Raw genomic sequence first — 27,072 nt, forward strand, 5'->3', positions numbered from 1 at the left:
CCATCCTCACCCGGGGCCCGCTGTGTCTGTGTTCCTCCTCTTCTTACAAAGACCCTACACGGAGGGCCCTCCAGCCCAGTGTGATCGCATCTTATTATTACTATTATTTTTAGTATTTATTATTTGGCTGCCGCAGGTCCCAGCTGTGGCTCACTAGCATCTTCAGTTGCGGTCTTCGGACTCAGTTGCGGCATGTGGGATCCGGTTCCCCGAGCAGGGAGAGATCCAGCCCGAGCCCCCTGCACTGGGAGTGCGAGGTCTTAGCCACCGGGCCAGCAGGGACATCCCCAGTGACCGCATCTTAACTTCATCCCGTGTCCAAATAAGGCCACCAGATCTGAGGTCACTGGTGGGCGTGAATGTGGGGGGGCGCTGGTCACCTTCTGTACTGAGGTCCCCAGACAACCCTGAAGAGATGCTTCCTGGGGAGGTGGGCGAGGTCTGCGTGGTCCTCGAGGCTTTTGTTCAGGATGGGTTCAGATGCAGTCGGGGACACAGGCAGCTTCTCCAGCTGAGCAGTGCTATTTTAGGACCCTCCCTGGGGAGACAGAGCACACTTCCTCCTGCGGGCCATGACTAGGCCTACAACTGCCAGCGGCAGGCCCCTTGCTGAGCAGGTGGGAAGTCCCCTGAGCCCCAGAGCCTTCCCTGTTCTCGGAAAACCGTCCCTGAGCTGCTGCGGGCAGGCCCATGAGCCTGGGATGCAGGCACTGGTGGGCTGCTCCTGACTTCCTGGGGGACAGGTGGGCAGGGGCTGGGGAAGAGAGATGCCCTGGATGTGGGCTGTGTGAGCCAGATGCCTGGCAGCAGAGAGTGGAGGGCAAAGCCCCCCAGGTGGAGGCTAGAGAGACCCCACAAACAGGACCTGAGCAGGACGATGGATCCACATGCCCTCCCGAGATGCTGCAGGACAGCAGAGGAGGGCGGATGGTGGCCTGGTCCCCACCACCCTGTGGCCAGGGGACCTCAAGGAGAGGTGTGGGCTCGCTGTGTGCAGAGTCAGGAGGGGAGGGCGACAGGGGCCGGCTAGGCTAGGGGTAGGCGCGGGCATCAGATGGACGGCACTGCCTCCTGAAAGAGGCTGGGAGGTCTCCGTGTGTGACGGGGTTGGGGGGGATGGCCCCTGGGAGCAGGAAATGGGGAGCACAAGGCAGAGGGGCTTGAAACGACGCTGGTCATTGACCCAAGGCGGCTGGAGAGCTCTGCAACAAGGCTGCGTCCCAGAACCTGAGGGGCCACGCAGCTGCGCCCGCTGGACAAGGGGCTGCCTCCAGCCTGCTCCCTCCTCCCTGGGGCTGCCTACAAGGGTGCCAGCATCCCCTGGGTGCCCCTTGGCCTGGTCCCTGGCCTTTAGAGATGGTTGGGGGCTGGGGACCAGGTCACAGCCAGACAGCCCCCTACACCCTGCTTTTCTCTACAGCTCGGAGGCAGGCAAAGGGGGATCAGGGTAATGCCTGCCTGAAACATGCCCTTTCCTACTCTTGTGTTAAATCCATGAGAGGAGTGAAGCTGGTTCTGGAGAAAAGGAATCAGAGCAAGCTTGGGATGAGCTGAAGCAGGCCTCCCCAGCCCGGGAGCTCTCTCGTCTTGTGTAGGGGAATAGAGGGTCTAGGGAGCAGCAGGCCTGGTGAAACCCCTGTGGGCCAAGGCACCCCCTTGATGCCCCAAGACCCTCTGGGATGTGAGCCGGTTTCCCTGAGTTGCTGTCAGGGGGTGCCCACAAGGGTCATACCCAGAGGCTTTGGGGACCACTGATGAAAGGGTGTTGGGGATGGTCTGGGAGCACTGGGTGTAGGGCAGTGGTCCTGCAGGAGCCCCCTCCTTGAATCCCCGAGGGCCAGGGAGCAGGGTGGTCAGGGCAGCTCTGAGCTCATGCCCCCGTGTGTCGCGTCCATGAGGACGGGGGAACGTAGGGTCTTCTTCCTCTGGGATCAAGGGTTCAGAGCCCCAGTTGCTGCTCAGCAGCTGCCCGCCTGCATGGTCTTCCTGAGGCGCCCACGACTCTCCTGCTCCACACTGGCCTGTTGGGGTGGCCCGCAGCTCTGCTGGCCTGCCTCCGTGGATGGCTGACACTCCACGCCTTCCCATTCTCTGCACGGCTCCCCGTCACTCACGAGTCCTGCCTCCCCCGGGCCTTCTCAACGGTCAGACTCCTTTCCCTCCACTTCTGGGGTCAGCAGACTTTCTCCCCCACTCCCAGAACGTGCCCCATGGAACCAACACTGCCGCATTTGTGTCCAGACCTCCCCCCGATTCGAGCAGGCCTGGGTCACCCTCCTTTGCGCCCCTCGCCCCTGCCTGGCACAGAGCTGGCCACAGGGCAGGGTCTGTTGAAAAACAACCAAAGGCTTTAAAGTGTGGGGTTCGACCTCCCCCGCCCACCCTGCAGGCGGAGCTGACGCTGAAGACGCCTGGGCCCAGCCTACTGCAGGGGGTGAGTTCAGGGTCAAGATGGTTCTTGGGGAATAGCAGCAGTGCCCAGGGAGGAGTGGGCCTGCAGGCACCGCCTGCCCCCTGCCCACTTCCCCAGAAGGGTGGGACGGTCCTCAGCCCACGCTGAATGTCTCCAAGGCTCCGGGGGTAGCATCCCGTGAGAACCCTCACCTGGTGGCGGGAGCTTGTGGGTTTGGTGTGAGCGCCTCTGTTTGCCTTTTAAAGACAAGGATGTGGGCACTGACGGGATATGGGTGGGGGTAAGTGAGAGAGTGTTAATGTGAGAGTGTTTATGTGTATGTGTGCATGTGTGCACGTGCATGTGTGTGTGTGTGCATATGTGCACACGTGCATGTGAGTGTGTCTCTGTGTACACGTGTGTGCACATGTGTGCGTGTGCACACACGTGTGCATGCATGCATGTGAGTGTGGGTCTGTGTGCACGCGTGTGCGCGCACCTGTGTGTGTGCGCATGTGTGTGTAGGGGGTGAGTTGCCCACCCCTTCAAGCCCACCCCAGTCCCCCATCTGTAGAGGAGGGCAATGTACTCTCCCCACTGGGAACCTGGCCAAGACACCTGGTGCATACAGGTGGTGACAAATTCTTGCATGCCCTCTGGGAGCCTGCAGACAATCTCCGCTGTCCCAGAACAGTCTGAGGCCCACAGTTCTGAGAATAGTCTGCGCTGGGTCTAACGGAGGTCAGCCCCCCGATCTTGTTGGCAATCCGAGGCGGTAAATGAACCCAAGGCCCCTCACAGGTCCCACCTCCAGCGTCTCCTCCTCTGTCCTTTCTGCCCAAACTCAAGAATGGACCTTTCAAGGAATGAAACGCGGTCCTGTCGCTTAAAGCGCTCTGCTGGCTCCTCTTAGCATTTATGGAGAGTTCAGTGCCCTGGGTGCCGCCCCACCCCCGAATCTGGAACAGCCCAGGCCCCGTGTCCTGTGCCCCAGGCTCCCCCAGCCCCCGTGGTGACTCGGTGACGCTGCTGTTGGCCTCCTCGTCTCCCGCCCGTTCTCTGCTGCAGGGTCCCAGGTGAAGCTGGGAGGCCGGCCGGGGGCTCCTGGGGCCGTACCGCCCTGGTGGGCCCGTCTGGGCTCTGAGTCCCACGCTGCTGGCCTGGAGTTCTCTGGGTCTCTGGGGGCGGGGCCCACCCCAGCACCTACCCCGAGGTGGAGGGTCTGGGGGAGTCCAGGCCTGCTCTTCAGTTGGCAGTGTTGTCCCCAGGAAGGGTCTCAGAAGTGTGCTCTCCCGTCTCTGCTCGTCCTGCTCCGTGCACAGACTTCCTGCTGCCCTGCTTGGGGTTTGGGGTGGAGCTACCCCCTGCCCATCATCAGCAGCAGACTCCAGGAGAAGACGGCTCCTTGCCTGGGGCTCCTGGCCTTGGTCTCCTCCACCCTGCACAGGGCTGAGCAGGGCCGCTCCTCCTTCCCTCGTTCCCCAAGGCAGAAGCTGAGGGGGCGTGGTTGCCCCGCATCCCTGCGGCTAATCAGGGTTGGGGGAGTCTGCCTCTCCTCCCCAGGCCTGGAAGCGGCTCCATGTCCTTCGCTGTCCTCAGATTGTGAGAAAAGCCCTGACCTGTGCAGACCCTCACTTATCTTTTTTTCCCCTCAAATTTTATTTTTATGTGTATTTAAATATTTATTTCAGTGCTCTGAGTCTTGGCTGCAGCATATAGTATCTTTCGTTATAGCATGTAAACTCTAAGTTGCGGCATGCGGCATCTCGTTTCCTGACCAGGGATTGAACCTGAGCCTCCTGCATTGGGAGAGTGGAGTCTTAGCCACGGGACCACTAGGGAAGTTACCCTCTCTTGATGACCCAGTGTCTGGGGAAGGCCCCAGGGCACCCTGGGCGCGGGGAGCAGTCTCTAGTTCCTCCCTGGCCATTTCCTCCTTCCCTGCCTTCTGCTGCCAGCTGCCTCCCGTCTAGGGGACAGCCTTGGACCCGGCCCATTTCCTGAATTCCTTCCAGGGTTTCTGCTGGGTGCAGGCCTCTTTTAGTGGGAGACCCCCCAAGCCTTGGGATTAGTGATAAGGAGCAGCAGGAACCCCTGGGAACCGAGGCTGGAGTCACAGCGCCGCTGAGCCCCCTGGGAAGCATGCCGTCTCCCAGGGTGGGGGTCTGTCCTTCCCAGCCCTCGCCGGGTGGGAGGCATGGTGGGCTTACCCCTAGACCCCTGGGTCCTGGAGTGTCCCAAGAGCACAGATGTTCTGTCCCCTGTTTCCACGTGTTCGTTGTCATGTCCCTGTCCAGGCACTTGTGGGAAGGTTCTAAGCAGCCTCTACCCACCAGGTTCTGAGCTGTTTCCTCGGGTCTGTGATGGGAAGAACGGGCACCCCACTGCCCACAGGGCCCTCTAGCTGGAAGCAGACGTAGGCTCACGCCCCCGACGGAGTCTGCTCTGGGTGACACTGTGCTGTTCGGGGAGGAGGCCCTGCCCGGGGAGGTGCTTGGGAGCCCGCCAGACAAGGCAGAGGGGCGCTCGCCTCTTGTGCCCTAACTCGCGGGCAGCGTCCACGCTGATCCCAGCCGCCCAGAGAGGCCAGGACTGCTGCTGATCCCTGCCCTCTGCTCTCCCCACAGAGGCTAGCCCGGCATGCTGAGCCCTTGGCAGTGAGGCCGCCACCAGCCATGGAGGGCCCAGAGGAGCCAGCCCCCAGGGGGAATGGGCCCGCAGGGCCCTTGGGGGGCAGTGGCAACCACGGAGTCCGGGAAGTGGCCAAGAGCACGTCCGTCAGCTGGGATCGACCACGGCCCGAGGAGGCCAAGGCCACCGTCCGAGGGGGTGAGTGCACTGTGCGGGTCCATCCCCCACCCACCCCGGGACGGAGCCAGGCGTCCGCACCGTCAGCGCCTGCGTTGATGGACAGTGTCTGCGAGGGATGTGGGCCCACCTCGCGCTTCTCCAGGGTCACATCAGTGATAAACTGGTGCGACATGGGGCAGGGGTTGGAGATTCCAGGGACACAGCCCCGCATGAGGTCACAGCTCTCATACGACTTTGCTTTCCCACCGTCCCGCTCTGTCCTTGGCTGTGAACCCCCAGGGTTACTCAGGGTGGGGTGTCCCTCCTTCCCTCCCAGCGGGCAGACCCAGCCCAGGGTGAGGGGTGGCAGGAGCAGTGTCTGGGCCAGGCCTTGGGCAGGATTACTTCCTGGAAGGAGGCGAAGCGGGCTGAGACGAGGAGAGAGGCGCCTCTGACTCCCACCCGACCAGCCCGGGTGTGCGCAAGAGGGGCTTGGACTCAGGCTGGGCTGCCGCTGGGCTGCCCTGGTTCCCGTCCTGATTGCCGCTGGACCGCTGCTGGACGCGGGCCACAGTTTCCCCACTTGGAAACCTGAGGGGTGGCCTAGGGGGTCTGCAGGGCCCCTGTCTCTAGAACTGGAGGAGGGAAGGGAAGGACAGGGAGGAAGGCCCCGAGCCAGGGGCAGCCTGTCCCCCATCCTTCCCCCATCTTCCCGTCGTCAGATCCTCACTTCCACCCCGGTCACCTGCTTATGTCGCCCACGGAGGCTCTAGGGCTTGGCACACAGCAGGTGCCCAGTGAGTATCTGATGAATGATCGATGCTTTGGGAGAATGGCAACAAAACCGCATGCTTGGCAGCAGGCCCAGAGCCTGACGCTGCGTGTGCTTGGTGACTGGAGGTGTTTTCACTCCTGTTCTCTTGGTCCTTCAGGGTGTAAATGGAGATAGGAAGGGGGGTGGCCATCGAGGGTGCTGACTCCTGTGGTCAGACACCTGCCTGGCCCAGAAGAGGGGCTCCAAGATGTGGTGGGGGCCTGGCCCTGGGATCTCATGGAATCGTGGCCCCGCCAAGAGCTCGATGGCATGAGACAGAGGGGCTGGGTCCTGGCGGAAACACGTGGGCCATCCCAGCCTTCTGCAAGGCAGCCCAGCGCCCGAGGGGCCGTGAGTCCTAGAGCACGGGATTCCTGCCATCCGGCACTGTGACCGAGCCAGGGGCATCTGACCACGAGCCTGGTGTTTCCTGCCCCTGCAGCCCCACAGCACAGCAGGCATCCACCAGCACCAGCATGGTCTAGGAGCCCCCACCGTGGGACCAGGGAGCCCCACAACAGTCTTCCCAGGCTCCCCAGCCCCAAGCAGCCAAGGGGCCAGTGGGCTCTCACCACGTCTACCCAGACCCCTTACCTTTTTCAGCTTCTTTTGCAAACGGGCAACAAATTTACAAGAAACAATACAAAGAATTCTCACTTAGCCCACCCAGGGGGTTTTCCCTGGTGGCCCGGTGGTTAAGAATCCGCCTGCCAATATAGGGGATGCGGGTTCGATGCCTGGGTCTGGAAGATCCCCTGGAGGAGGAATTTACAGCTCACTCCGGTATTCTCGCCCGGGAAATCCCATGGACAGAGGAGCCCAGCGGGTTACAGGCCGTGGGGTCACAAAGAGTCAGACATAACTGAGTATCTGAGCACGTGCACACACCACGCCTAGACCCCTCAGATGTTAACACTTTGCCTTCTCTCTCTCTGCACTCAGGCAGGTGTTACGTTTTTCCAGGACGGTCTTGGGGTCCACTGCAGACATGACTCCTCTCCTCCCCCATTGCTTGGTGTCTTTCCTAAAACCAGCACCTGCTCGTGCACCCTCACAGTGAGATGATTCCAAACTCACTTTTCTGGCTTAGACAACCTGCAGACAGACCTTGCTGCAATCCAGCCATCTGTCCCGTAACCTCCTTCCCACCAAACAAAACCCTGGTCAGGCTTTGCGTTCTGTGGCCGTGTGTGCCTGGAGCTTTTTAACCTGGCAGCTGGTACTTTGAAGATTCCAGGCGGTCCTGTAGAAGCTGCCGCAGTGTGGAGACGGGTGATCCTTCGGGTCGGCAGGCTGGGGCTTCGGGCAGAAATGCCCAGTACCTTCGGTCCCTCTCAATGTCCGTGGGTCTGGGCCCTGGTGATGCTCACACCTCGCATCGCTCACTTGATTAAGGGGATGTTTGACTGTGTAAACATCACTGTCAGAGTCGTCCGTCTTCCCTCTTGTCGTTAGGAGCCTATGGGAATTCTGTCCCCCTCCGAACTCGCCTATGTTAGTCGCTCAGTCGTTTCCGACTCTGTGTGACCCCATGGACTGTAGCCTGCCAGGCTCCACGGTCCATGCGATTCTCTAGGCAAGAATCCTGGAGTGGGTTGCCATTCCCTTCTCCAGGGGACCTTCCCGATCCAGAGATCAAACCCAGGTCTCCTGCACTGCAAGCCTTGTCTGAGCCACCAGGGAAGCCATGAAAACGGTTGCTCAATGTTGACTTTCTAATGCTGCATTTTTCTACATTCTTTCTAATTGACCTTCTCTGAAGCAAAGAACTGTCCCCTCTCCCTGGTCACTCACTCACTTATTTTAGCGTGGACAGGCTTTATTTTATTCTCTGGACTCTATCGGTTGCTGTCCTTAGTTATTTTGTTGTTCAAGTGGCCCCTGATTTGGTCTTGTGACGCGTCTCCAACATCCTGTGGGCACCACCTGCTTTCTGGGGCCCCAGGATGCTCACCTCTCATCTCTGCTCTCCCTGCCCCAGCCCTGGAATCGGCCACGCCTCAGGGAGCCCCAGGCTCAGTGGGAGGGTGGAGTCTGAAGCTGAGATCAGACTGCCATGTGCTTATGTGGACTCGACAGGCATTTCTGAGCCCCTGTTCTGGAGACCCAGAGAAAACAAGGACCGGAAATGGGCTCGGACCACACAGGCCTGGGGCTGGTGGACGCAGGTGGGGAGAGAGCAGGAACGAGCCGGTCATGTTGCCTGGTCCAAGGTCAATGGGCAGCACCCCAGCACTGAGCAGGGACACCCCTGGGGCGATAAGGAGGCCGCACCAAGGTTCCACAACCCCTCTCGGACCCACAGGTGTTTCTGGATCAGATCACCCTCCATCTGAAGGTTCCGGTCGCTCATGCCATTTTACAGATGAGGAATATGTGCAGGGCAGGGATGGGGTCTCTAGCCAAGATGCAAGCTGGGAGCTGGCCTCGAGTCTGGGGGCTGGAGTCCAGGGACCGCCAGCAGAGGACTGACCTCACAAGGCCGAGAGGACCCGTGGCCCCCCAGCTAGTGGCTGGTGGAGCTGGATGAGGGTGCAACCCCGTCTGCCCAGACCCTGCGCTCCCCCAGGATGTCACCTCCCCTCTGTGGTCAGGAGGATAGAGGCCCCCAAAGAAGTCTTATTGGAGAAGGAAATGGCAACCCACTCCAGTATTCTTGCTTGGAAAATTCCATGGACAGAGGAGCCTGGCAGGCTACAATCCACTGGGTCGCAAAGAGTCAGACAAGACTGAGCAACTAAACACAGCAAAGAACACCTACGACCAACCCAGACAGCATATTAAAAAGCGGAGACGTCGCTTTGCTGACTAAAGTCCACACAGTTGAAGTTGTTTTTCTAGTAGTCATGTATGGATGTGAGAGTTGGACCCTAAAGAAGGCTGAAGTGAAGTGAAAGTTGCTCAGTCATGTCTGACTCTTTGCAACCCCGTGGACTATACAGTCCATGGAATTCTCCAGGACTAGAATACTAGAATGGGTAGCCTTTCCCTTCTCCAGGGGATCTTCCCAACCCAGGGATCGAACCCAGGTGTCCCACATTGCAGGCGGATTCTTTACCAGCTGAGCCACAAGGGAAAGAAGGCTGAGCACTAAAGAACTGATGCTTTTAAACTGTGGCGCTGGAGAAGACTCTTGAGAGTGCCTTGGACTGCAAGGAGATCAAACCAGTCCATCCTAAAGGAAATCAACCCTGAGTATTCATTGGAAGGACTGATGCTGAAGCTCTAATACTTTAGCCACCTGATGCAAAGAGCCCACTTATTGGAAAAGACCCTGATGCTGAGAAAGATTGAAGGCAGGACAAGAGTGCAACAGAGGATGAGAGGGTTGGACGGCATCATCGACACAATGGACATGAGTTTGAGCAAGCTCTGGGAGATGGTGATGGACAGGGAGGCCTGGTGTGATGCCGTCCATGGGGCCGCAGCGAGTCAGACACGACTGAGCGACTGAGGAACAAACAGCGCTGGTGTCCACATCCTCCTCCCACAACCTGCACCCGCATGTTGCCTCCTGTGGCAAAGAGGGTTCGCAGAGGGGCTGAGAGCTCTGGAGACGGGAGGTTACTCTGGGGTGGGACTCAAAGAGAGACTGAAGGTGCTGGCGCTGCTGGCTCTGGAGATGAAGGAGGGGCCAAAAGCCAAGGGAAGTGGTGCCTCTAGAAGCGGGAGCAGCGAGGAGACAGATTCTCCACCCGGGGCCTCCGAAAGGAACCGCGGCTGCCCACACCTTGTTTGGCTCCAGGGAGACCGTTCTTGGAGCCCAGATAACACTGTGCAGTTTCCAGAAGCCATTTGGGTGGGGTGCTTCGTTACTGCACAAAAGGAAGCCCACGACCTCCTCCCAACCCTGCTGGCCTCTGTGACCGTGGGGGAAGGGTGTGAACAGTGCCTTCCGGAAACACCCGGGGCTGGTGCCTGCGTAGTAGCTGAGGCTGTCTGTTCTCACCTCAGTCACAGGCCCCGCTCTGCCACTGACGCTGCTCTAGCCTCTGGCGTCTCTCAGCAGGCTGCTGGGCCCTCCCCTGGCCAGATGGGGTCCTGCCTTACAGGTAGGCATCCCCACGCAGCAGGTTAAGTCTGTGCCAGGTTCACGAATGTGGGATCACTGGGCGTCCCCAGCCTGGACCGTTCTGTGGACTCCTGGCTCAAGAATGTCTAACAGAGGCTTCTCTAATGTGGCTGCCGGACGCCTGCCTTGAGATCACTGTGGGGGTGGGTCAGGGCTGTTGTTCAGTCACTCAGTGGTGTTCGGCTCTTTGTGATCCCATGGACTGCAGCACGCCAGGCTTCCCTGTCCATCAGTCTCCCGGGTGGGGGCGGGGCATGTTAAAGGCAGACACTCAGGTCCTGGGACAGTTCTGACGCTGGAAGGTTGGGAGAGGGCCCGGGACTCTGCATTTTCCCTGGGGGACAGAAGGCTGGGGTGCGCCCGCACTTGGAAAGGACTTCTCTGGACTGTTTGCATCTGCCCGAAGAGGAGGGCTCCCCAGTAGCTCAGACAGTAATGAAATCTGCCCGCAATGTGGGAGACCTGGGTTCGATCCTGGGTTGGGAAGATCCCTTGGAGAAGGAAATGGCAACCCACTCCAGTATTCTTGCCTGGAGAATCCCATGGACGGAGGAGCCTTGGTGGGCTACCATCCATGGGGTCTCAAAGAGTCAGATACGACTGAGCGGCTAACACACACACGTAAAAGAGGAGGCGGTATCACCCTGGAGGCGGGAAGGGAGTCCCAAAGAGGGACACCCTGGGGGCATGGTGAGTGGGGAGGGCCCCCCCAGCCCCGGAGAGGCATCCCAGCTTCCAGGACAGGATGGCGGGACTTCCGCAGGAGCTGATGCTGGGAGGTGGTCCTGCCTGGAGGGGGGGCAGTAAGGAGTCCTTTATCCTGAGACCCGCTGTGGGGGCAGGGGGCACATAGACCCCAGGGTCATTGGCGGTTCACCTCTGCCTCGATGGTCACTTGTCATCCAGCCTTTCAGGTGGTCAGTGCTGCCTGTGGCCACTCGGGATGACCAGGGCTATTGAGCCACGGGGCAGGCTATCATGGGAGTAAAAGTGCAGCCCTACCCTCTTCTGGGAGTAGGTGGGTCACCGCTGAGACTTGGTTGAGAAAAGCTGGCTGGCTTCCTGCTGGGGGAGGGGCCCGATTCCAGATCCCAGAGTCTCCTGCTGGGGCTGTGGGGGGGTCTGGAAATTTCCAAGGCAGGTGCAAGGCTTACTCCGAGGGCTCTCCCCTCCACCACTTCTCTCCCCTCTCCTCCCTCCCCTTATCTCCCCAGCTTTGGAGCCTCGGGGGGACTGGGTAGGGGTGGGCAGGGGCCGTTTGAGCTGAGATGGGATCCTACAGCAGCCAGCCGGGCAGGCGTTGGTCTGGGAGAGCGCCTCAGGGGAAGGTATGCAGAGTGCCAAGGCCCTGGGGTGGGGTGGGTGGCGTGGGGTTAGGGGGGATTCCTGGACGTCTCTTGCCTGGAGAATCCCAAGGACGGGGGAGCCTGGTGGGCAGCCGTCTATGGGGTTGCACAGAGTCGGACACGACTGAAGCGACTCAGCAGTAGCAGCTGGACGTCTCAGAGCAGCAGAGAGAAGACCCCAGGCTGGCAGTGGGCGGGAGAAGGGCGGGCGGCTCCAGGCTGTGCCTGAGAAGGTGGAAAGGATTTGCATTTTATTCTTCCTGAGATGGAAAACCACTACTGCTGTGCTGTCTAATACAGTATCCGGGTGTGGGCACGCTTAAACTGAGCATCAGTTCAGTTCAGTTCAGTCGCTCAGTCATGTCCGACTCTTTGCGACCCCATGGACCACAGCACACCAGGCCTCCCTGTCCATCACCAACTCCTGCAGTTTATTCAGACTCATGTCCATCAAGTCGGTGATGCCATCCAACCATCTCATCCTCTGTCATCCCCTTCTCCTGCCTTCAATCTTTCCCAGCATCAGGGTCTTTTCCAATGAGTCGGTTCTTTACATCAGTTGGCCAAGGTGTTGGAGCTTCAGCTTCAGCATCAGTCCTTCCAATGACTATTCAGGACTGATTTCCTTTAGGATGGGCTGGTTGGATCTCCTTGCAGTCCAAGGGACTCTCAAGAGTCTTCTCCAACACCACAGTTTAAAAGCATCAATTCTTCGGTGCTCAGCTTCCTTTATAGTCCAACTCTCACATCCATACATGACTACTGGAAAAACCATAGCCTTCACTAGATGGACCTTTGTTGGTAAAATAATGTCTCTGCTTTTTAATAATAAATAAAAGGAAGACTCCGGTTCCTTGATGACACTGTCCACATTTCAAGAGCTCAGGAGCCCGTGTGGCTGGTGACCACTGTGGGACACTATAGAGAGTAGGCATGACCATTGCTGTAGAAATTTCTAGGGGCTGGCACTGCCCGGGGGGCTGACAGCCAGGGTGTGCCATAAGCCAGACGTGGTCGTGAGGGGACCCTCTGGCTTCTGCAGACCAGAGGACCGTCTGGAGCGAGGGCCGGGGCCCAGACACTGCCCCGGCAGACTGAAGGGGCAGGGCTGTGGTGGGTACACGTGCCGGGTTCAGCCTGGCTTTGCAGGTGGATCCATGGGTCTGGCTGCTAGGCTGACGTGGGGGGTGATGGAGGCAGGTGTCGCTGGTCCGAGCAGGGCTGGGGCTGTGGCCCTTCTGGAGCTGGTGAAGAAAGGATGAGGTGGGGGCCAGAGGGTGCAGGCAGGGTGTTTCCCGGAGGTCAGGGGCACCGTTGGAGCTCGGGCTGGGGAGAGAGCGGGGCTGGAGGTCACGGTGACTTGGGGGCCATTTGCTGAAGGGCAGGCAGATGCTGTCCTGTCCTGGGGCGATGACACAGTCCACTTCCTCCCGTCTGTGTACGTCGTGGGCAGCACGTGACTCATTTACAAGGAAAGGAACTGGCCTCAGGGGAGACAGGCTGCCTGCGAAGTTTTCCCAGGCAGTACACGTGGGGTGTGAACCCGGCTCCCCGGTTTGCGGCGGGGGGCTGGTGGGGGCGGGGGAGCACCCCACGGCACTCCGCCCACCGTGATCTGCTCCGCGCTTCCAGACCTGACTTTGCAGCTGCTGGCGGTGCGGCGGAAGAGCGGGCTGCCTGACCCCAACCTGCAACAGGCCCTGCGGGGCCGGCTCCGCCTGCTGGAGAATGAGAGCTGCGAGGTGGCCCGCGCCCTCAGGGTGAGTCTGGCTCCTGGGGTCCTGGGTGGGGGAAGGGGCGCGGGATCCACACTTGCGAACAGGGCGGAGGAGGACGGCTCGGAGAAGAAAGCGATGGGCCTAGGAGGTCCGGAGACTTCGGGCTGAGAGGCCCGTTCCTCACTCTCACATGGTGGTCGGGACACAGGACGAAGAAAGGCCCTTCAAAGTGGCAGAGGGTGGTCATGCAGGCGGCTGGACACAGGGGCAACACCTGCTGGGGTCCCCCCAGCCCCAGTTTCTGCACCCACACAGGGACCTGGGCTGGAAGGCTGGACCCGGGCTGGAGTCCTGCATCCACCTGGACTTGCTCAGGAGGAGCCTGGCTCAGCCTCAGCTTCTCTGGGACTCAGTTTCCCGTTCGAGTCTGACCGTGCACTCAGCCCGGCCTGGCCTTGGCCGACGCCCCCTGGCCTCTGTGAATGCAGCCTCCTCAGCTACTTACTGGGATGCTTAGAAGTGTGACCCCACGGAACTGCCGTGAGGGTCAGCAGACTGCAAGCAGGGTGCCCCCAGCACGGTGTTCGACATCGGGGGGTAGGGGTGATGCCCCTGGGATGCCAGGGGTCGGTGGCTGGTTAAGGGTGGGGCCTCATTTCTGAATCCCAGTGGAGACGAGAATAGCGCCCCCTCTCCCCTGGGCAGTGTCAGCTGGTGCTGCTTGCCTTTCTGCGGCTGTTTGGGGTCTTCACTGGGGTATGCAGGCTTCTCTAGCTGTGTTTTTGTACCCACAGCTGGCAGGCTTCGTTACCCTGTGGCATGTGGAATCTTGGTTCCCCAACCAGGAATCGAACCCACACTCCCTGATTCTTAACCACTGGACCACCTGGGAAAGTCCCGGCTGGTGCTACTTTGAAGGTCCCGGCACCACCAGGAGGGTTCATGGGACAGTTGTCAGGAGAGGGGACGCTGGGTTTAGGATTGCAGTTGGAGTTGCTGCTGCGGGAGGGGACAGGAGGCGAGGCTGGGGCTGTGCAGGGCTGAGCGGAGGAGACCCTGGTGTCGTTGGTGTGCAGGGCGTGAGGCAGGGCCTTGAGTCACGGAGGGGGCATGGAGGCCGCCAGCTCTGGGAAGGCTCGGCATGGCACTGGGGAGCCACAGCTGGTCTGAGAGCAGGAGAGGAGCAGCTTGGCTGTAAAGGAACTAGCTGTGCTTCCCCGCCCCACCCCATCCCTGCCAAGGTCACTCCCGTGAAACATGTCTGCTGATGGGCAGACCCTCCCCCGCCCCCACCATCCCTGCCAAGATCACTCACGTGAAACATTCCTGCTGATGGGCAGACCCCCCAAAGCCTCCGGGACTGGTCTCACGTCTGTGTCTTTCCTGGAAGGAGCTGTCGGCCAGGCTGCTGTCCATCCACAGTGACCAGGACCGGCTGGTGGTGACGTTTAAGACGTTTGAAGAAATCTGGAAGTTTTCCACCTACCACGCTCTCGGTAAAGCAGTGACCCTCCCAGAGAGGGTTCTGGGGACCCCCAGCACGCACTAAGCCCTTTATGTTCCCAGTTGGGGCTTAAGACTGAGCGCGTTCACAACAGCTCCGCACGGGTCACCTGTCCTTGGTGAGGATCGACGCGATGGGCAGGGCTGAGCGTGGCTTCCAGGGCAGCCGAGCTCTCCCTAGTTGAGCACAGAGAGGAAAGCCACGCCAGCCTCAGCCCGTATGCCTTCTTTCCAAAATTTGTGTTCAAAGCAAGGCTTTGACTGGCTAGGCGCCTCTCCTCGGGAACCTTGCTGCTCCATCCCCTCTGAGGGCTGAGAAGTGAGACTCAGAGTGACGGTGCCTTGTGCCCCCAGAGCAGGGCTGTGCCCACCCCCCATGCCCTGGTCTCCTTGAACATTCTTGTCCCAAGTCACAGAGGAGGAGACTGACGGTCCTAGAGGACGTAACGAGTCCAGAGAAGTTGTCCACGGTCACGGCTGGTCCTCTCACAGCCTGGAGGGTCAGCCCCCTGGCCCGACTCGGGTAGTGGACAGTACCGTGAGTCCCCAAGAGCAGAGTGGGCTGGTCCCCAGGCCCTGGTTGGTGCAGGGCTTGGCCAGCACTGGTCTGTGAGGGCCTCTCTGCACACACTGAGAGCCTGCGGGTGACCAGGGCTGTCTGCTCCCCTAGGCTTCACTCATCACTGCCTGGAGAACCTGCTCATGGACCAGGCCTTCTGGCTGCTCGAGCCCGACGAGGACCAGGAGACGGCCGTCCGGGTCCAGGTGGATGCGGACGCCTTGAGGCTGGCGTACGAGAGCCTCCTCATCCAGGAAGGTGAGCGACGAGACATCGGCGGCTCCCCACTGGTCTGGGAGGGCCCAGGGCCCCGGCAGCAGGAGAGCCCTGGAGGAGCAGACACTGAGGGGACGCTGGGCACGGAAAGCCCCCAAAGAAATAACAGAAAAGGGGCTTTTGCCAGCGACCCCCGAGTTCCTGGCCTGGCTGTTGCTCTGAGTACTCCGGGGGTCTCACAGTCGAGATCCAAGTCTGCCGCGAGCAGGGCATTAGCAGTCAGTGCTTCCCGGCCGCAGAGAGGACGGGAGGAGGCCGGCTGCAGCCAGACTTGCTGGGGGGTGACGGAGGGGGAATCCAAGCTGGACGGGTCCTCGGGATCACGTGCCTGGCCCCCTCACAGCCCAGTCGAGTCCCAGAGAAGCTGAGGCTGAGCCGGGCTCCTCCTGGCCAAGTCCAGGCGGATGCGGGACACCAGCCCGGGTCCAGCCTCCCAGCCCTGGTCCCTGGGCCTCTAGAGTCATTGTGTGGTGCAGAAACTGGGGCTGGGGGGGCCCAGCAGGTGCTGCCCCCGGTGTCCAGCCGCCTGCATGATCGCCCTCTGCCGCTTTGAAGGGCCTTTCTTCGTCCTGTGTCCCGACCACCACGTGAGAGTGAGGAACGGCCCCCAGCCCTTCAGGCGGCCTCCGAGGGGCCCTCAGGCAGACGCGGCCGCGGCAGTGGACTCTCCAGCCCCGAGTCCCGGCACGTCCTCGGAGGCGGAGGGGGCAGCGGCGGCCGCTCCGGAGCCCTTGATTCCGTTCCATCAGTAGGTATCGACCTTTGTTTCTCTGCCTCCTGCGGGTCCTGCTGCCGGCAGGCTTCGTGGAAACTGCCCCAGGCCGGGGCCGATCGTCGGCCAAGGCGGGTGGGTGGGGACCAGTGTGAGCCCCAGGCAGGCACGGCCTCCACGCCTTCCGCTGTTTTCAGCGTGTGGCCTCAGGCGGTTACCTGCACAACAGCACAGGGACACCTCCCCAGCAGGACTGCCCTGGAATGAGACGGCCGGGGGTGTGCAGTCTGGGGTTCTGGCTTCATGTTCTGGCTCATTCCGGAAAGCTTTTGAGGGAGCCACACAGCCTGTGCCCATAGTAAGGGAGCACGCAGGGATCTATGCAGATAAGAACCAAAGCAGGGAAAGCCTGGGGAAGGCGGGGACAGGTAGCATGCAGGCTCCTGTTCATGTGCTGAAGAGGGCGTAGACTTGGCTTGAGCCTCCTGGCAGCCGAAGTGAAGAGAGAAACTAGATCTCCTTGTTTTCAATGAGATAGTCCATAGATGATGGAGGGAGGTCTGCAAGGATGCCAGCCTGTGGGAGGGCAGGAGGCACCTGGGCAGAGGGCTTGCGGCAACCTGGGCCTGTAGGCCACCCACTGTGTGTTTGTGTGTCTCTGTGTGTGTGTGTCTGTGTGTGGGTGGGTGTATGTGTGTGGGTGTGTGTGTGTGGTGTCTGTGTATGTGTATTTGGTGAGTGTGTGTGTGTGTGGCGTTTCTGTGTACAGGTATGTGTGTGTGTTTGATGAGTGTGTGTGGTATGTGTGTATGTGTGTGGGTATATATGTGTGTGTGTTTGGTGAGTGTATGTGTGTGGTGGCTGTGTGTGTGTGTATCTGTGTCTGTGTGTGTGGTCTGTGTGTGGGTGGGTGTATGTGTGTTTGGTGAGTGTGTATGTGTGTGGTGTGTTGGTGTGCAGGTATGTGTGTGGGTGTGTGTGAGGTGGTGTGTGTGTGGGGGGTGGGTAGGTGTGTGTGTGTGGGTGTGTGTGTGTGTTTGGTGAGTGTGTGTGGGTATGTGTGTGTGTGGTGTGTGTGTTTGGTGAGTGTGTGTGTGTGTATGTGTGTGTGGTGGCTATGTGTGTGTTTGGTGAGTGTGTGTGTGGGTGTGTGAGGTGGTGTGTGTGTGTCTGTGTGTGTGTGTCTATTTGTGGTGTGTGTGTGTGTGTGTTTCATGAGTGTGTGTGTGTGTTTGGTGAGTGTGTGCGTGTATGTGTGAGGTGACGTGTGTGTGGGTGTGGTGTGTGTGGGTGTGGGTATGCAGGTATATGTGTGTGTGTGGTGTGTGGGTATATGTGTGTGTGTGGTGCATGTATGTGTGTTTGGTGAGTGTGTGTGTGGTGTGTGTGTGTGTTTGGTGAGTGTGTGTGGGGGTGGGTAAGGTGGTGTGTGTGTGTGTATGTGTGGTGTGTGTATCTGTGTTAGGTGGTGTGTGTGTGTGTGTATGAGGTGGTGTGTGTGTGTGTGAGGTGGTGTGTGTGTGTGTGTGTGTGTGTGAGGTGGTGTGCATGTGTATTGTGTGTGTGTGTGTGTGAGGTGGTGTGCGTGTGTGTGAGGTGGTGTGCGTGTGTGTGAGCTGGTGTGCGTGTGTTGTGTGTGTGAGGTGGTGTGTGTGTGTGTGAGCTGGTGTGAGTGTGTGTGTGTGTGAGGTGGTGTGCGTGTGTATTGTGTGTGTGAGGTGGTGTGCGTGTGTTGTGTGTGTGAGGTGGTGTGTGTGTGTGAGGTGGTGTGTGTGTGTGTGTGTGAGCTGGTGTGTGTGTGTGTGTGAGGTGGTGTGCGTGTGTTGTGTGTGTGAGGTGGTGTGTGTGTGTGAGGTGGTGTGTGTGTGTGTGTGAGGTGGTGTGTGTGTGTGTGTGAGGTGGTGTGCGTGTGTTGTGTGTGTGAGGTGTGTGTGTGTGGTGTGCGTGTGTGGTGTGTGGTGTGTGTGTGTGTGTGTGTGAGGTGGTGTGTGTGTGTGTGTGGTGGTGTGTGTGTGTGAGGTGGTGTGTGTGAGGTGGTGTGTGTGTGTGAGGTGGTGTGTGTGTGTGTGTGGTGGTGTGTGTGTGTGTGAGGTGGTGTGTGTGTGTGTGAGGTGGTGTGTGTGTGTGTGTGAGGTGGTGTGTGTGTGTGTGTGTGAGGTGGTGTGTGTGTGTGTGTGTGTGAGGTGGTGTGTGTGTGTGTGTGTGTGTGAGGTGGTATGTGTGTGTGTGTGTGTGTGTGTGTGCCGGGGGCGGTGTCCATGCAGTAGGAGTAAGTGGTAGACTTTGCTCAGGCCCCTGTGGCTGTGACCTGTGTGGTCTGCACACGGTTCTAACCTGCCCCGGATCTGAAACCCCCTCTCATCCCGCTCCAGGTGGGCTCTCAGGGTGCCCAAGGACTCTGTCAATGACCCCCTGGGTGGACCCGTGGCTCTGGACGTCCAGCTGATGGGTAAGTGCTTCTGCTGGTCCTCCTCCCCTGGGGAACAGTGGGCTGAGGCGGGCGGGCGCCTGCATTCCAGAAGCTTCTGGCTCCCCTGAGTCCTCCCCAAGCCAGAAAAGGTAGCTTGGATCCTCTCCAGTTCCTGAGACGATAAGGAGGCTCAGAGAGGTCCACTGGCTGGCCCAGACTCACACAGCACCCAGGGAGGCCAGGCCCGGGTCCCCGGTTGCTCTGCCTCTACCGAGTAACGCCCTGTTCCACCAGCATCTCTGAGGCCTCTGCTTTCTTGCCAGTGCCGCGTCAGACCCCTCGGAGGACCCTCAGACCATGGGGGTGGGGCGGGCGGGGGTCTTCTTCCGAAACAACAGCCTGGCCCCTTTGTGTGTTAGTCATTCAATCGTGTCTGACTCTTTGTGACCCCATGAACTGTAGTCTGCCAATCTCCTCTGTCCATGGGATTCTCCAGGCAAGAATACTGGAGTGGGTAGCCGTGCCCTCCTCCAGGGGGTCTTCCCAACACAGGATCGAACCCGGGTCTCCCGTATTGCAGGTGGATTCTTTACCATCTGAGCCACCATCAGGCCCAGTGCGTTTGATCTGACCCAGACTGACTGGTGTCTGCATGGCCTGTGGGCCTGTTAAGTGAACATTTTCCACTGGGTTTGCCCCGAGTGGGCCCTGGGCCAAGTTGATCAACGTCTCCAGGCCTCGGTTTCCCGTGCTCAGGGTAGGGATACGGCATCACCTCCCAGGACCGCATGGACACCCAGCCCTGCAGTCTCACGACCCTGGCTGGGCGCTCGGTCAGTCCTCAGCAGAGTCGCAAGCTCCCTGGCCAGGGACACCAACGGTGTGCTCGAGGGCCACCTGTTGGCCTACCCAGACCCCTCCTGGTCCTGCCTCCCCGCACTGACCATGTGTGGCCTCCTTCCTGCAGCCATGGGCCCGGCCTTGGCCGTAGGGGACTGCCAGGGCTCAGGGCCCGAAGAGATGACCTTCCGAAGCGGTGACCACATCGAGATCCTGGGCGCTCATGTGCCCGGCCTGCCCTGGTGCCTGGGCCGGCACGCGGCCTCCGGCCAGGTCGGGTTTGTGCGGACGAGCCTCATCAATGTGCAGGGCCAGGCATCTGAGTGAGTGGCTGAGGGCCTGCCCCTTCCTCCTCCTCATCACCCTCATCTCTGTCCCCGGGGCTGGGCCCGGCCCAGGGCCACCCCGCTGTCCCCGGGGCCTGACTTCTGCTTCCTGTCTGGACCCTCTCCTGCCCTTCCCCCAAGGGTGGCTGGGGCTGCCCCTGAGACACACAGGTGTCCACGTGCACGGGTGTCCCGGGGCTGCGGGGCCAGTGGCACAAAGTTGAGGGCTTGAAACAACGGACTGGAGGCCTGATGTGAAAATCACGGTGCTGGCAGCGTTCCTGCCCCTCGGGGCCCGGGGGGACCCACCCCGCCTCCCCCAGCTCCTGCGGCTCCGGGCGGCCCCGGGCCTGTGGCCGCATCACCCCCCTCACCCCGCCTCTGTCTTTTCATGCTTGAGTCCTGTCTCCTGTTTCTCGCAAGGATAACCCAGGATCATCTCTTCACACCAGCATCCTTGACTGGATCCTGTCTAAAAAGGTCTTATTTCCAAATAAGGTTACCTTCTGAGGGTCCACGTGGACATGGATTTGGGAGAGGGGGACACTATTCAACCCAGTACACCCTCCACTCCCCTTCATAAAGGCCTTTGAAGCTCTGGATCTGAACTTCAAGGCCCCCTGAGACCCAGGCCTTGCTGACCCGCATTTCAGAGGCCACTGCTCTGACCGCCCGCTGGCCCCTAGTCTTGTCTGCCATCCCTGTGGGGTGGGCGGGGGCGGCACCCTTCCTGGCTGTGCTTCCTTCCTCGTGCGAGCCTCCCCACCCCATCTGGGGAATTCTGAGCCAGGCCTGTCCAGTCACCTCCAGGTCCCCACCACCTGGCCCTGGGCAGCACAGGGGTGGAGGGAGGCGACCTTTAGAGAGTGGTCAGCAACATAGGTATGTTCTTGGCCTTTTGTTAAGACGTCAGTACCCAGGAGTCAGTGTGTAGAAAAGACTTGTTATTGGGCCAGCAGCTGCCCTGGTCCATCGTGAGATGTTTGTCCCTAGCCCCCCATCAGCCCTGATATCCTGTTCCATTCTTGTCTGGCACCTCAGACAAACCTGTGCCTCCAAGACCAAGTCTCGGTTGCCACTCTGCCGTCACATGTCCTACCAGTTGCTCTGTTCCCTAACTCAAGGGTCTGTCTGCTCCAGAGCCTCTTCCGCCCACTCATCAGAAGCAGGTTGAGGCTGGGCTGGGCTCCGATGCTGACAGTAGAAACCAGACCTTCGTTCCCCAAAGCATGCTGCCCCCAAGGCTTCATCTCAAACTTCTCCAGCACCCATGGGCTTTCCACGTGCCCTGGCTGGTGGAACTCCCAGCACAAGCAAGGCACCCAGAGCATGAAACTCTTCCTTCTCCTGTTGAAGCGTGTTTTTCACACTTCTCTGACCTCCGGACAAACTGTATCAGCCCGTGTTCTGTGAAACACTGCTTGGGTGCCCTCGGTGCCCTCGGTCCAGATGGTTGCCACCATCTCTGGGGAGACCCCAACGTCTCAACAGACGGCTGGGCCCCGTGTGACTTGAACGTGTCCTGAGCTTCCAAGGGTCTGCGCTGCAACGGCTGTGGGTCTGAGCTGGTCTGTTGCCCTCCCTTAACCCAGAAGGTTGACGGGGCCCAGTGCCCCTGGTCCTGTTTACAGCCAGAGAAGCCCCAACAACCTCTCATTTACTCAACAAGTACTTTCTAAACGCCTTTCCTGTGCCAGATCTGGGTCTTCTACCTTTTGTTTAATGAACATTCTGGTGGCTACTCTTTATTTCTTTTATTTTGTCGTAACTTCAGGCTTAAGGAAAAGTTGTGAAAAGAGTGTGAATTCCTCTGTGTCCTTCACCCCGTTTGCCCAAATGTTAACATGTTATGGCGCCTACTTTCTCCTGTTTGTTTTTTACTTCATTTTTTTTTTTCTAAATTCTTTGGGAATCAGTTGCAAACACGATGTTCCTTTACCCCTAAATAATGCAGTGTGTTTCCTGAAACCAGGACATCGCTTGCATGACCGCAGCACAACTGTCCAAATCAGGAAGCTGACACTGATAGAATTGTTTTCTGCAGATCTTAGATCCTACAATTTTCCCAGTGATCCCTTCTTTAGCCAAAGAGAATTCCAGACCCCGTATTATCACTTGTCTGTCTCTTGAGTCTCCTCTCCTTGATCTGAGACATTTCCTCGGTCTCTTTGTCCTTTAGGAACTGACTTTTTTTGAGGAATACAGGCTTATTATGTCCAACGTGTCGTAATCTACCCTAAGGGTTTCTTTAACTTCTCATAATAGCTCCCTCTTAAGTTTCGAAGTACATTTGGAAGTTTCATATTTTGCTGTTAATTTAGTTCTATAAGCAGAAGTTGCCTCCCCCACTCCCTCCCTCCCTTGGTCCTTCCTTTTTTCCTCTGCCTGACTTCCCTGAGTACACGTGTGCTCTGTACCCGTGCTGTGTAAGGAGTTGTGAGAGATTGCAGGGTGGAGGGGTTGAGTCTGCATGCAGCTGCCATGGCCTGCCTCACAGGGGAAGGGGCATTTACGGTGGGGTTTTGAAGGCTGCTCAGGAGCACCCCTTCTAGAAACTGATCAGCTGCATCTATCACAGCCCTGCCTGCTCCTGGGTGTCTGCCTCTGGCCCGATGAGGCATCCTCGAGGGCGGGATCTATCTTGTTTGTAGCTTCATATCTTCATCACTGGGCAGGGATTGTCTGCCAAGTGAGGGAGGGAAAGGGGTCTCCATGTGAAATGTGTACTTGGAAATGTGCGATCTAACACTCACTTTATTTTTTCCAGCTTGGAAAACGTGATTTTTCTCAGTGAAGAAGAAAGGTCTTTCTTTAGCCATGAAGGACGCTTTTCTGAGGAGGAGGCCAGGCAGCTGCTGAGAAGGATGTCCAGCACAAATGTCTGCACCATGTACAGCCTGGGTAGGTGGGGGGAACACAGGGGTGCCCCTCCCGCCCCTCAGGATGGCCCCGGGGACCTCTCAGGACCTGCAACAGGCTGCTCCTTGTGTGTTCGGTCACTCAGTCGTGTCTGACTCTGTGATCCCATGGACTGCAGCCCGCCAGCTCCTCTGTCCATGGGATTCTCCAGGCGAGAACACCGGAGCGGGTGGCCATTCCCCCTCCAGGGGATCTTCCTGACCCAGGGATGGAACTTGGGTCTTTTGCACTGCAGGCAGATTCTTTACCGTCTGAGCCACAGGGAAGCGCCCTACTTCCTATGATTTAGAACAACTTTCTCAGGGCAGATTCCCCAAAAGGCCATGAAGGGTGCAGAGCTTGCCCCCGGCTGACACCCGTCTGCCCTGTTCCGTCCACACTGCTCTGTGAGGCTGGACTGTCCACTCTGCAGAGGGCGGCACAGCTCCGGCTTCGTCCACTGTTTGCGGCGACAACCCCACCCTGCTGCCCTTAAGGAACCTTCTGCCTCCTCCATCATTCACAGTATTGAATGCCAGCCCCTGGGCACTTACAGGTGGCCAGACAGATGCTGGCACTGCCTTCAGGGCAGGTGAGGGGGTGACAGGAGAGACAGAGAGAAGGAGCAGGATAGGGGCTGGGAGATGCAGGAAAGTGGGGCCTGAGCCTCCCAGCTGCCCCGGGGACGGGTCTAAGTTGAGTTGCTTCTCCACTGACTCTAGGCACCAGCCTAAGACCGCCTGCTCCGCTGGGGCTGAGGGAGCAGGAGGGCCTGGGACTGTGGTACGAACAGTAGAGAGAGGGGGTGTGTCGGCAGCCACAGCTGGAGGTCACGGGCAGAGGGGACAGTGCGAGGCACGCCTACCCGCCACTCCCCGGGCCCTGGGGATGCAGCGTTTCAGCTCATCTGTTCCTCCTGCAGGAGAGAAATAAACGCACACGTGTGGACACATCCCCACAGATATGTGTACACATACGCATGCATACTCATATGAGTACACACAGACACACCCAAACACACACACACCTACACACATGTATGTGTCCATATGTACACACTCATGTGAATACACGTGCACTCACACATATACCTACACACCCACACTTGTGCACATATACACATGTCTGTACACACACACATAAGCATATGTTCACGCATATCTTTCCTGCTTGCCTGCTGATACATGTTATAAGAGTTTTCTCACCAATGTTAGGTTTAAACTAATGGATTTCTCTTCCTTTGTTGTTGTTGTCCAGTCGCTAAGTCGTGTCTGACTCTTTGCCACCCCGTGGACTGCAGCACGCCAGGCTTCCCTGTCCTTCACTATCACCCTGAGTTTGCACAAACCCATGTCCATTGAGTTGGTGATGCCATCCAACCATCTCATCCTCTGTCGTCCCCTTCTCCTGCCCTCAATCTTTCCAGCATCAGTGTCTTTTCCAATGAGTCGGCTCTTCACATCAAGTGGCCAAAGTATTGGAGTTTCAGCTTCATCATCAGTCCTTCCAATGAATAGTCAGGGTTGATTTCCTTTAGGATTGATTAGTTTGATCTCCTTGCTGTCCAAAGGACTCTCAAGAGTTTTCTGCAGCACCACAATTTAAAAGCATTAATTCTTTGGCGCTCAGCCTTCTTTTCGGTCCAGCTCTCACATCCGTACATGACTACTGGGAAAACCATCGCTTTGCCTAGATCGATCTTTGTCGGCAAACTAATGTCTCTGCTTTTTAATATGCTGTCTAGGTTGCCATTTCTTTTCTTTCAAGGAGCGAGCGTCTTTTAGTTTCATGGCTGCAGTCACCATCTGCAGTGATTTTGGAGCCCAAGAAAATAAAGTCTGTCACTGTTTCCGCTTTTTCCCGTTCTATTTGCCACGAAGTATTTGGATGGGAGGCTATGATCTTCGTTTTTTGAATGTTGAATTCTAAGCCAGCTTTTTCACTCTCCTCTTTCACCCTCATCAAGAGGCTCTTTAGTTCCTCTTCGCTTTCTGCCATTAGAGTGGTACTATCTGCATATCTGAGGTTGCTGATATCTCCGGCCATCTTGATTCCAGCTTGTGAGACCCCCAGCCCAGCGTTTCGCATGACGCACTCCGCATACAAGTCAAATGAGAACTGAGGCCTCGGCAGATCAGCCCTCAGCCAGCCTGGCCCACGGTTTCTTCCCTGCTTAGGGAGCTGCATGGGGAGCCTCGTTTGCTGCGGTGGGGTCCTCTCCGCCGGACGCTGCACAGTGGACAGCGGTTCACACTCCCCTGTCTTTACGCAGCGCTTTCTCTCACTCGGTCTCCGTGGCAGCCCAGCGGGCAGTCAGACTCAGCCTGTTTCCAGGAGGTGGGAACTGAGGCGCAGGGGAGCACTGGTGATAGGGTGAGGGGGTGCAAGTCCAGCTGTGCCGCCCAGCCCCGGGGCGAGCCTGCGGCATCGGGGGAGCACGCCCCCTACTCCCAGAGAGTGGGCAGCAGGAGGAGGCCGCCTCTTAGCAGGGGTGGAGCCCTGCAGGGGCAGGGGGTGCATCCTGGAAGACATGGCTTCTTGGCTGACGCCCCCCGCCCCGGGCCGGACCGTGTCCCCGCTCAGCGCTGGTGTCAGGGGTGTTACCATCCTAGAGCGGCCCCCTGACTTGGCCCCAACCCAGAGGGAGCTGGTCCCAGTGTCATGCCGGCCTTCTCTCTGACTTTTCAGACACATCAGAAGAAGCTGAGATGCAGCAGCAGCAGGAGGAACAAGGTACGTCCTTCCCACATGGCCTGGGAGCCCTTGGGGCGTGGGGCTGGGCCTCGGGGTGGCGCGGGTCACCGACCTCACTCCTCTATGGGGAAGGGCTGGTGACATGCAGTCTGGCCTTGCGGGGAGGTTGGGTGAAGCGGAGGTGAGGCTCCCCCCCGCACTGTGCCCACCGCCCTGCACCACCCCCAGTGTAGGTGGGGTGACCTCTCCACTGCCCGGCCCATAGCCTGGCCTCCTGCACTGTCCTCAGCAAAGAAGCACATCCCCGCCATTGCCCGAAAGTGAAAAAGTCGCTCAGTCATGTCCGGCTCTTTGTGATCCCATGGACTATACAGTCCATGGGATTCTCCAGGCCAGATTACTGGAGTGGGGAACCTTTCCCTTCTCCAGGGGATCTTCTGAACCCAGGGATAGAACCCAGGCCTCCCGCACTGCAGGCGGATTCTAAGCCATAAGGGATGAGCTTAGGCCTGACTCTGGGTTTCTTTCTTTCTCTCTTTTTCTGGCTGCACCAGGTTTTAGGTGCAGCTTGCAAACCCTTAGTTGGGGCTTGTGGGAACTCGTTCCCTGACCAGGGAGCAAACCCAGGCCCCCTGTATTTGGAATACCGAGACTTAGCCACTGGACCACCAGGAGTCCCTGGGTTTCTTTCATTTAACCCAGAGCAGCTGACTTTCCCCGTGAGCTGCTTAGAGGAGTGCAGGGGGTGGAGAGGGCGCTACCGTGGAGCCTTACATTGGAAAAGTCTCTGGAGGACGTGCTCTTTCCCACACCGGCAGCTCCGTCACAGCAGACAGTCTGCTTCAGGGACAGCCTGGGGACACACGAGCCGAGGACCCTTTGAGATTTCCTGGGAATGGGATCCATCCACGCACAAACACGGAAGGGCCCCTTGGAGGGGGGCTGGAAGCAGCCCCTGGGTCCCAGGGCTATCCCGGGGCCCTCCCCGCTCCCCAGATTTCTGCAGGCTGCCTTCGGGAGGACGTCAGCTGTCAGGGCCAGGGTAACAGGGATAATGCAGGAAGACGCCTGGGGGAGACCACGCCCCTCCACTGGACGCAGGTGTTTCTTAGCCAATCAAGTACACGGTCGAGCTGTACATTTGCTGCTCAACCGTATGTAATTGTTTTTTTTTTTTAATTCCTAGCCTTTACCGACTAATAGCTTTGAGCACACTTTTTACAACTGAACTTGAAACAGAAGAGTCTTTACCTCCTGCTTCTTTCCTTCCAAATTCCCCTTCAAAGCCCGTGTTTTCCCAACAGGAAACGTAGCTTGTTTGCTCCTCAAGGCTGGACATGCCTCCAGGTGCTGAGTCCATCCAAGGCCAACAGGCCCTCGGCAGGCAGGGCAGGCGTGGGCAGCTCCTGTCCCCAGACTCTTCAGCACTTGTTTTAACCCTTTAGTAACCTGATTCCCAAACCAGCCCAGACGAGCGGGACCCCAGGGTTCCCATCAGAGGGGCCCCCGTGCTAGGGCCATGCAGGTGGACGCAGACTCAGTTCTGAGGGCGCTTTGGAGCTCACGCTGGTCAGTAGCTCTGGTTGGCTACAGCTTGATGTCTTGGGTTCCGGCACATGGCCGAGAGGAGAGGACTACGGTGAGGCCTGTTAGTTGGTAGAAGCTTGGCTAACCTCCTCCGTGTCCTCCCGGAAAGTCACCCCTAGAGCCCTGCAGTGTGCC

The 27,072-nt window shown here is 58.7% G+C and overlaps 1 protein-coding gene across 5 annotated transcripts in view; it reads left to right on the forward strand.

Moving 5' to 3' along the window:
* The window catches only part of SH3TC1 (SH3 domain and tetratricopeptide repeats 1), a 62,855-nt gene that overhangs the window by 23,809 nt on the left and 11,974 nt on the right, over positions 1-27,072 (forward strand). For all 5 annotated transcript variants that reach the window (XR_008717290.1, XM_055589216.1, XM_055589215.1 and 2 more), the window contains exons 2-10: positions 5,020-5,221; positions 13,047-13,174; positions 14,523-14,628; positions 15,306-15,452; positions 16,026-16,218; positions 18,555-18,631; positions 19,560-19,755; positions 22,526-22,659; positions 25,345-25,389. Coding sequence is in view for 4 of the 5 variants with exons in the window: in XM_055589216.1 (XP_055445191.1) it covers positions 5,068-5,221; positions 13,047-13,174; positions 14,523-14,628; positions 15,306-15,452; positions 16,026-16,218; positions 18,555-18,631; positions 19,560-19,755; positions 22,526-22,659; positions 25,345-25,389 (1,180 nt within the window). In the remaining variant the exon portion in view is untranslated. The remainder of the gene's footprint in view (positions 1-5,019; positions 5,222-13,046; positions 13,175-14,522; positions 14,629-15,305; positions 15,453-16,025; positions 16,219-18,554; positions 18,632-19,559; positions 19,756-22,525; positions 22,660-25,344; positions 25,390-27,072) is intronic.

This window comes from Bubalus kerabau, chromosome 7, assembly GCF_029407905.1.
Source record: "Bubalus kerabau isolate K-KA32 ecotype Philippines breed swamp buffalo chromosome 7, PCC_UOA_SB_1v2, whole genome shotgun sequence".
In the NCBI taxonomy this organism is placed as follows: domain Eukaryota; kingdom Metazoa; phylum Chordata; class Mammalia; order Artiodactyla; family Bovidae; genus Bubalus; species Bubalus kerabau.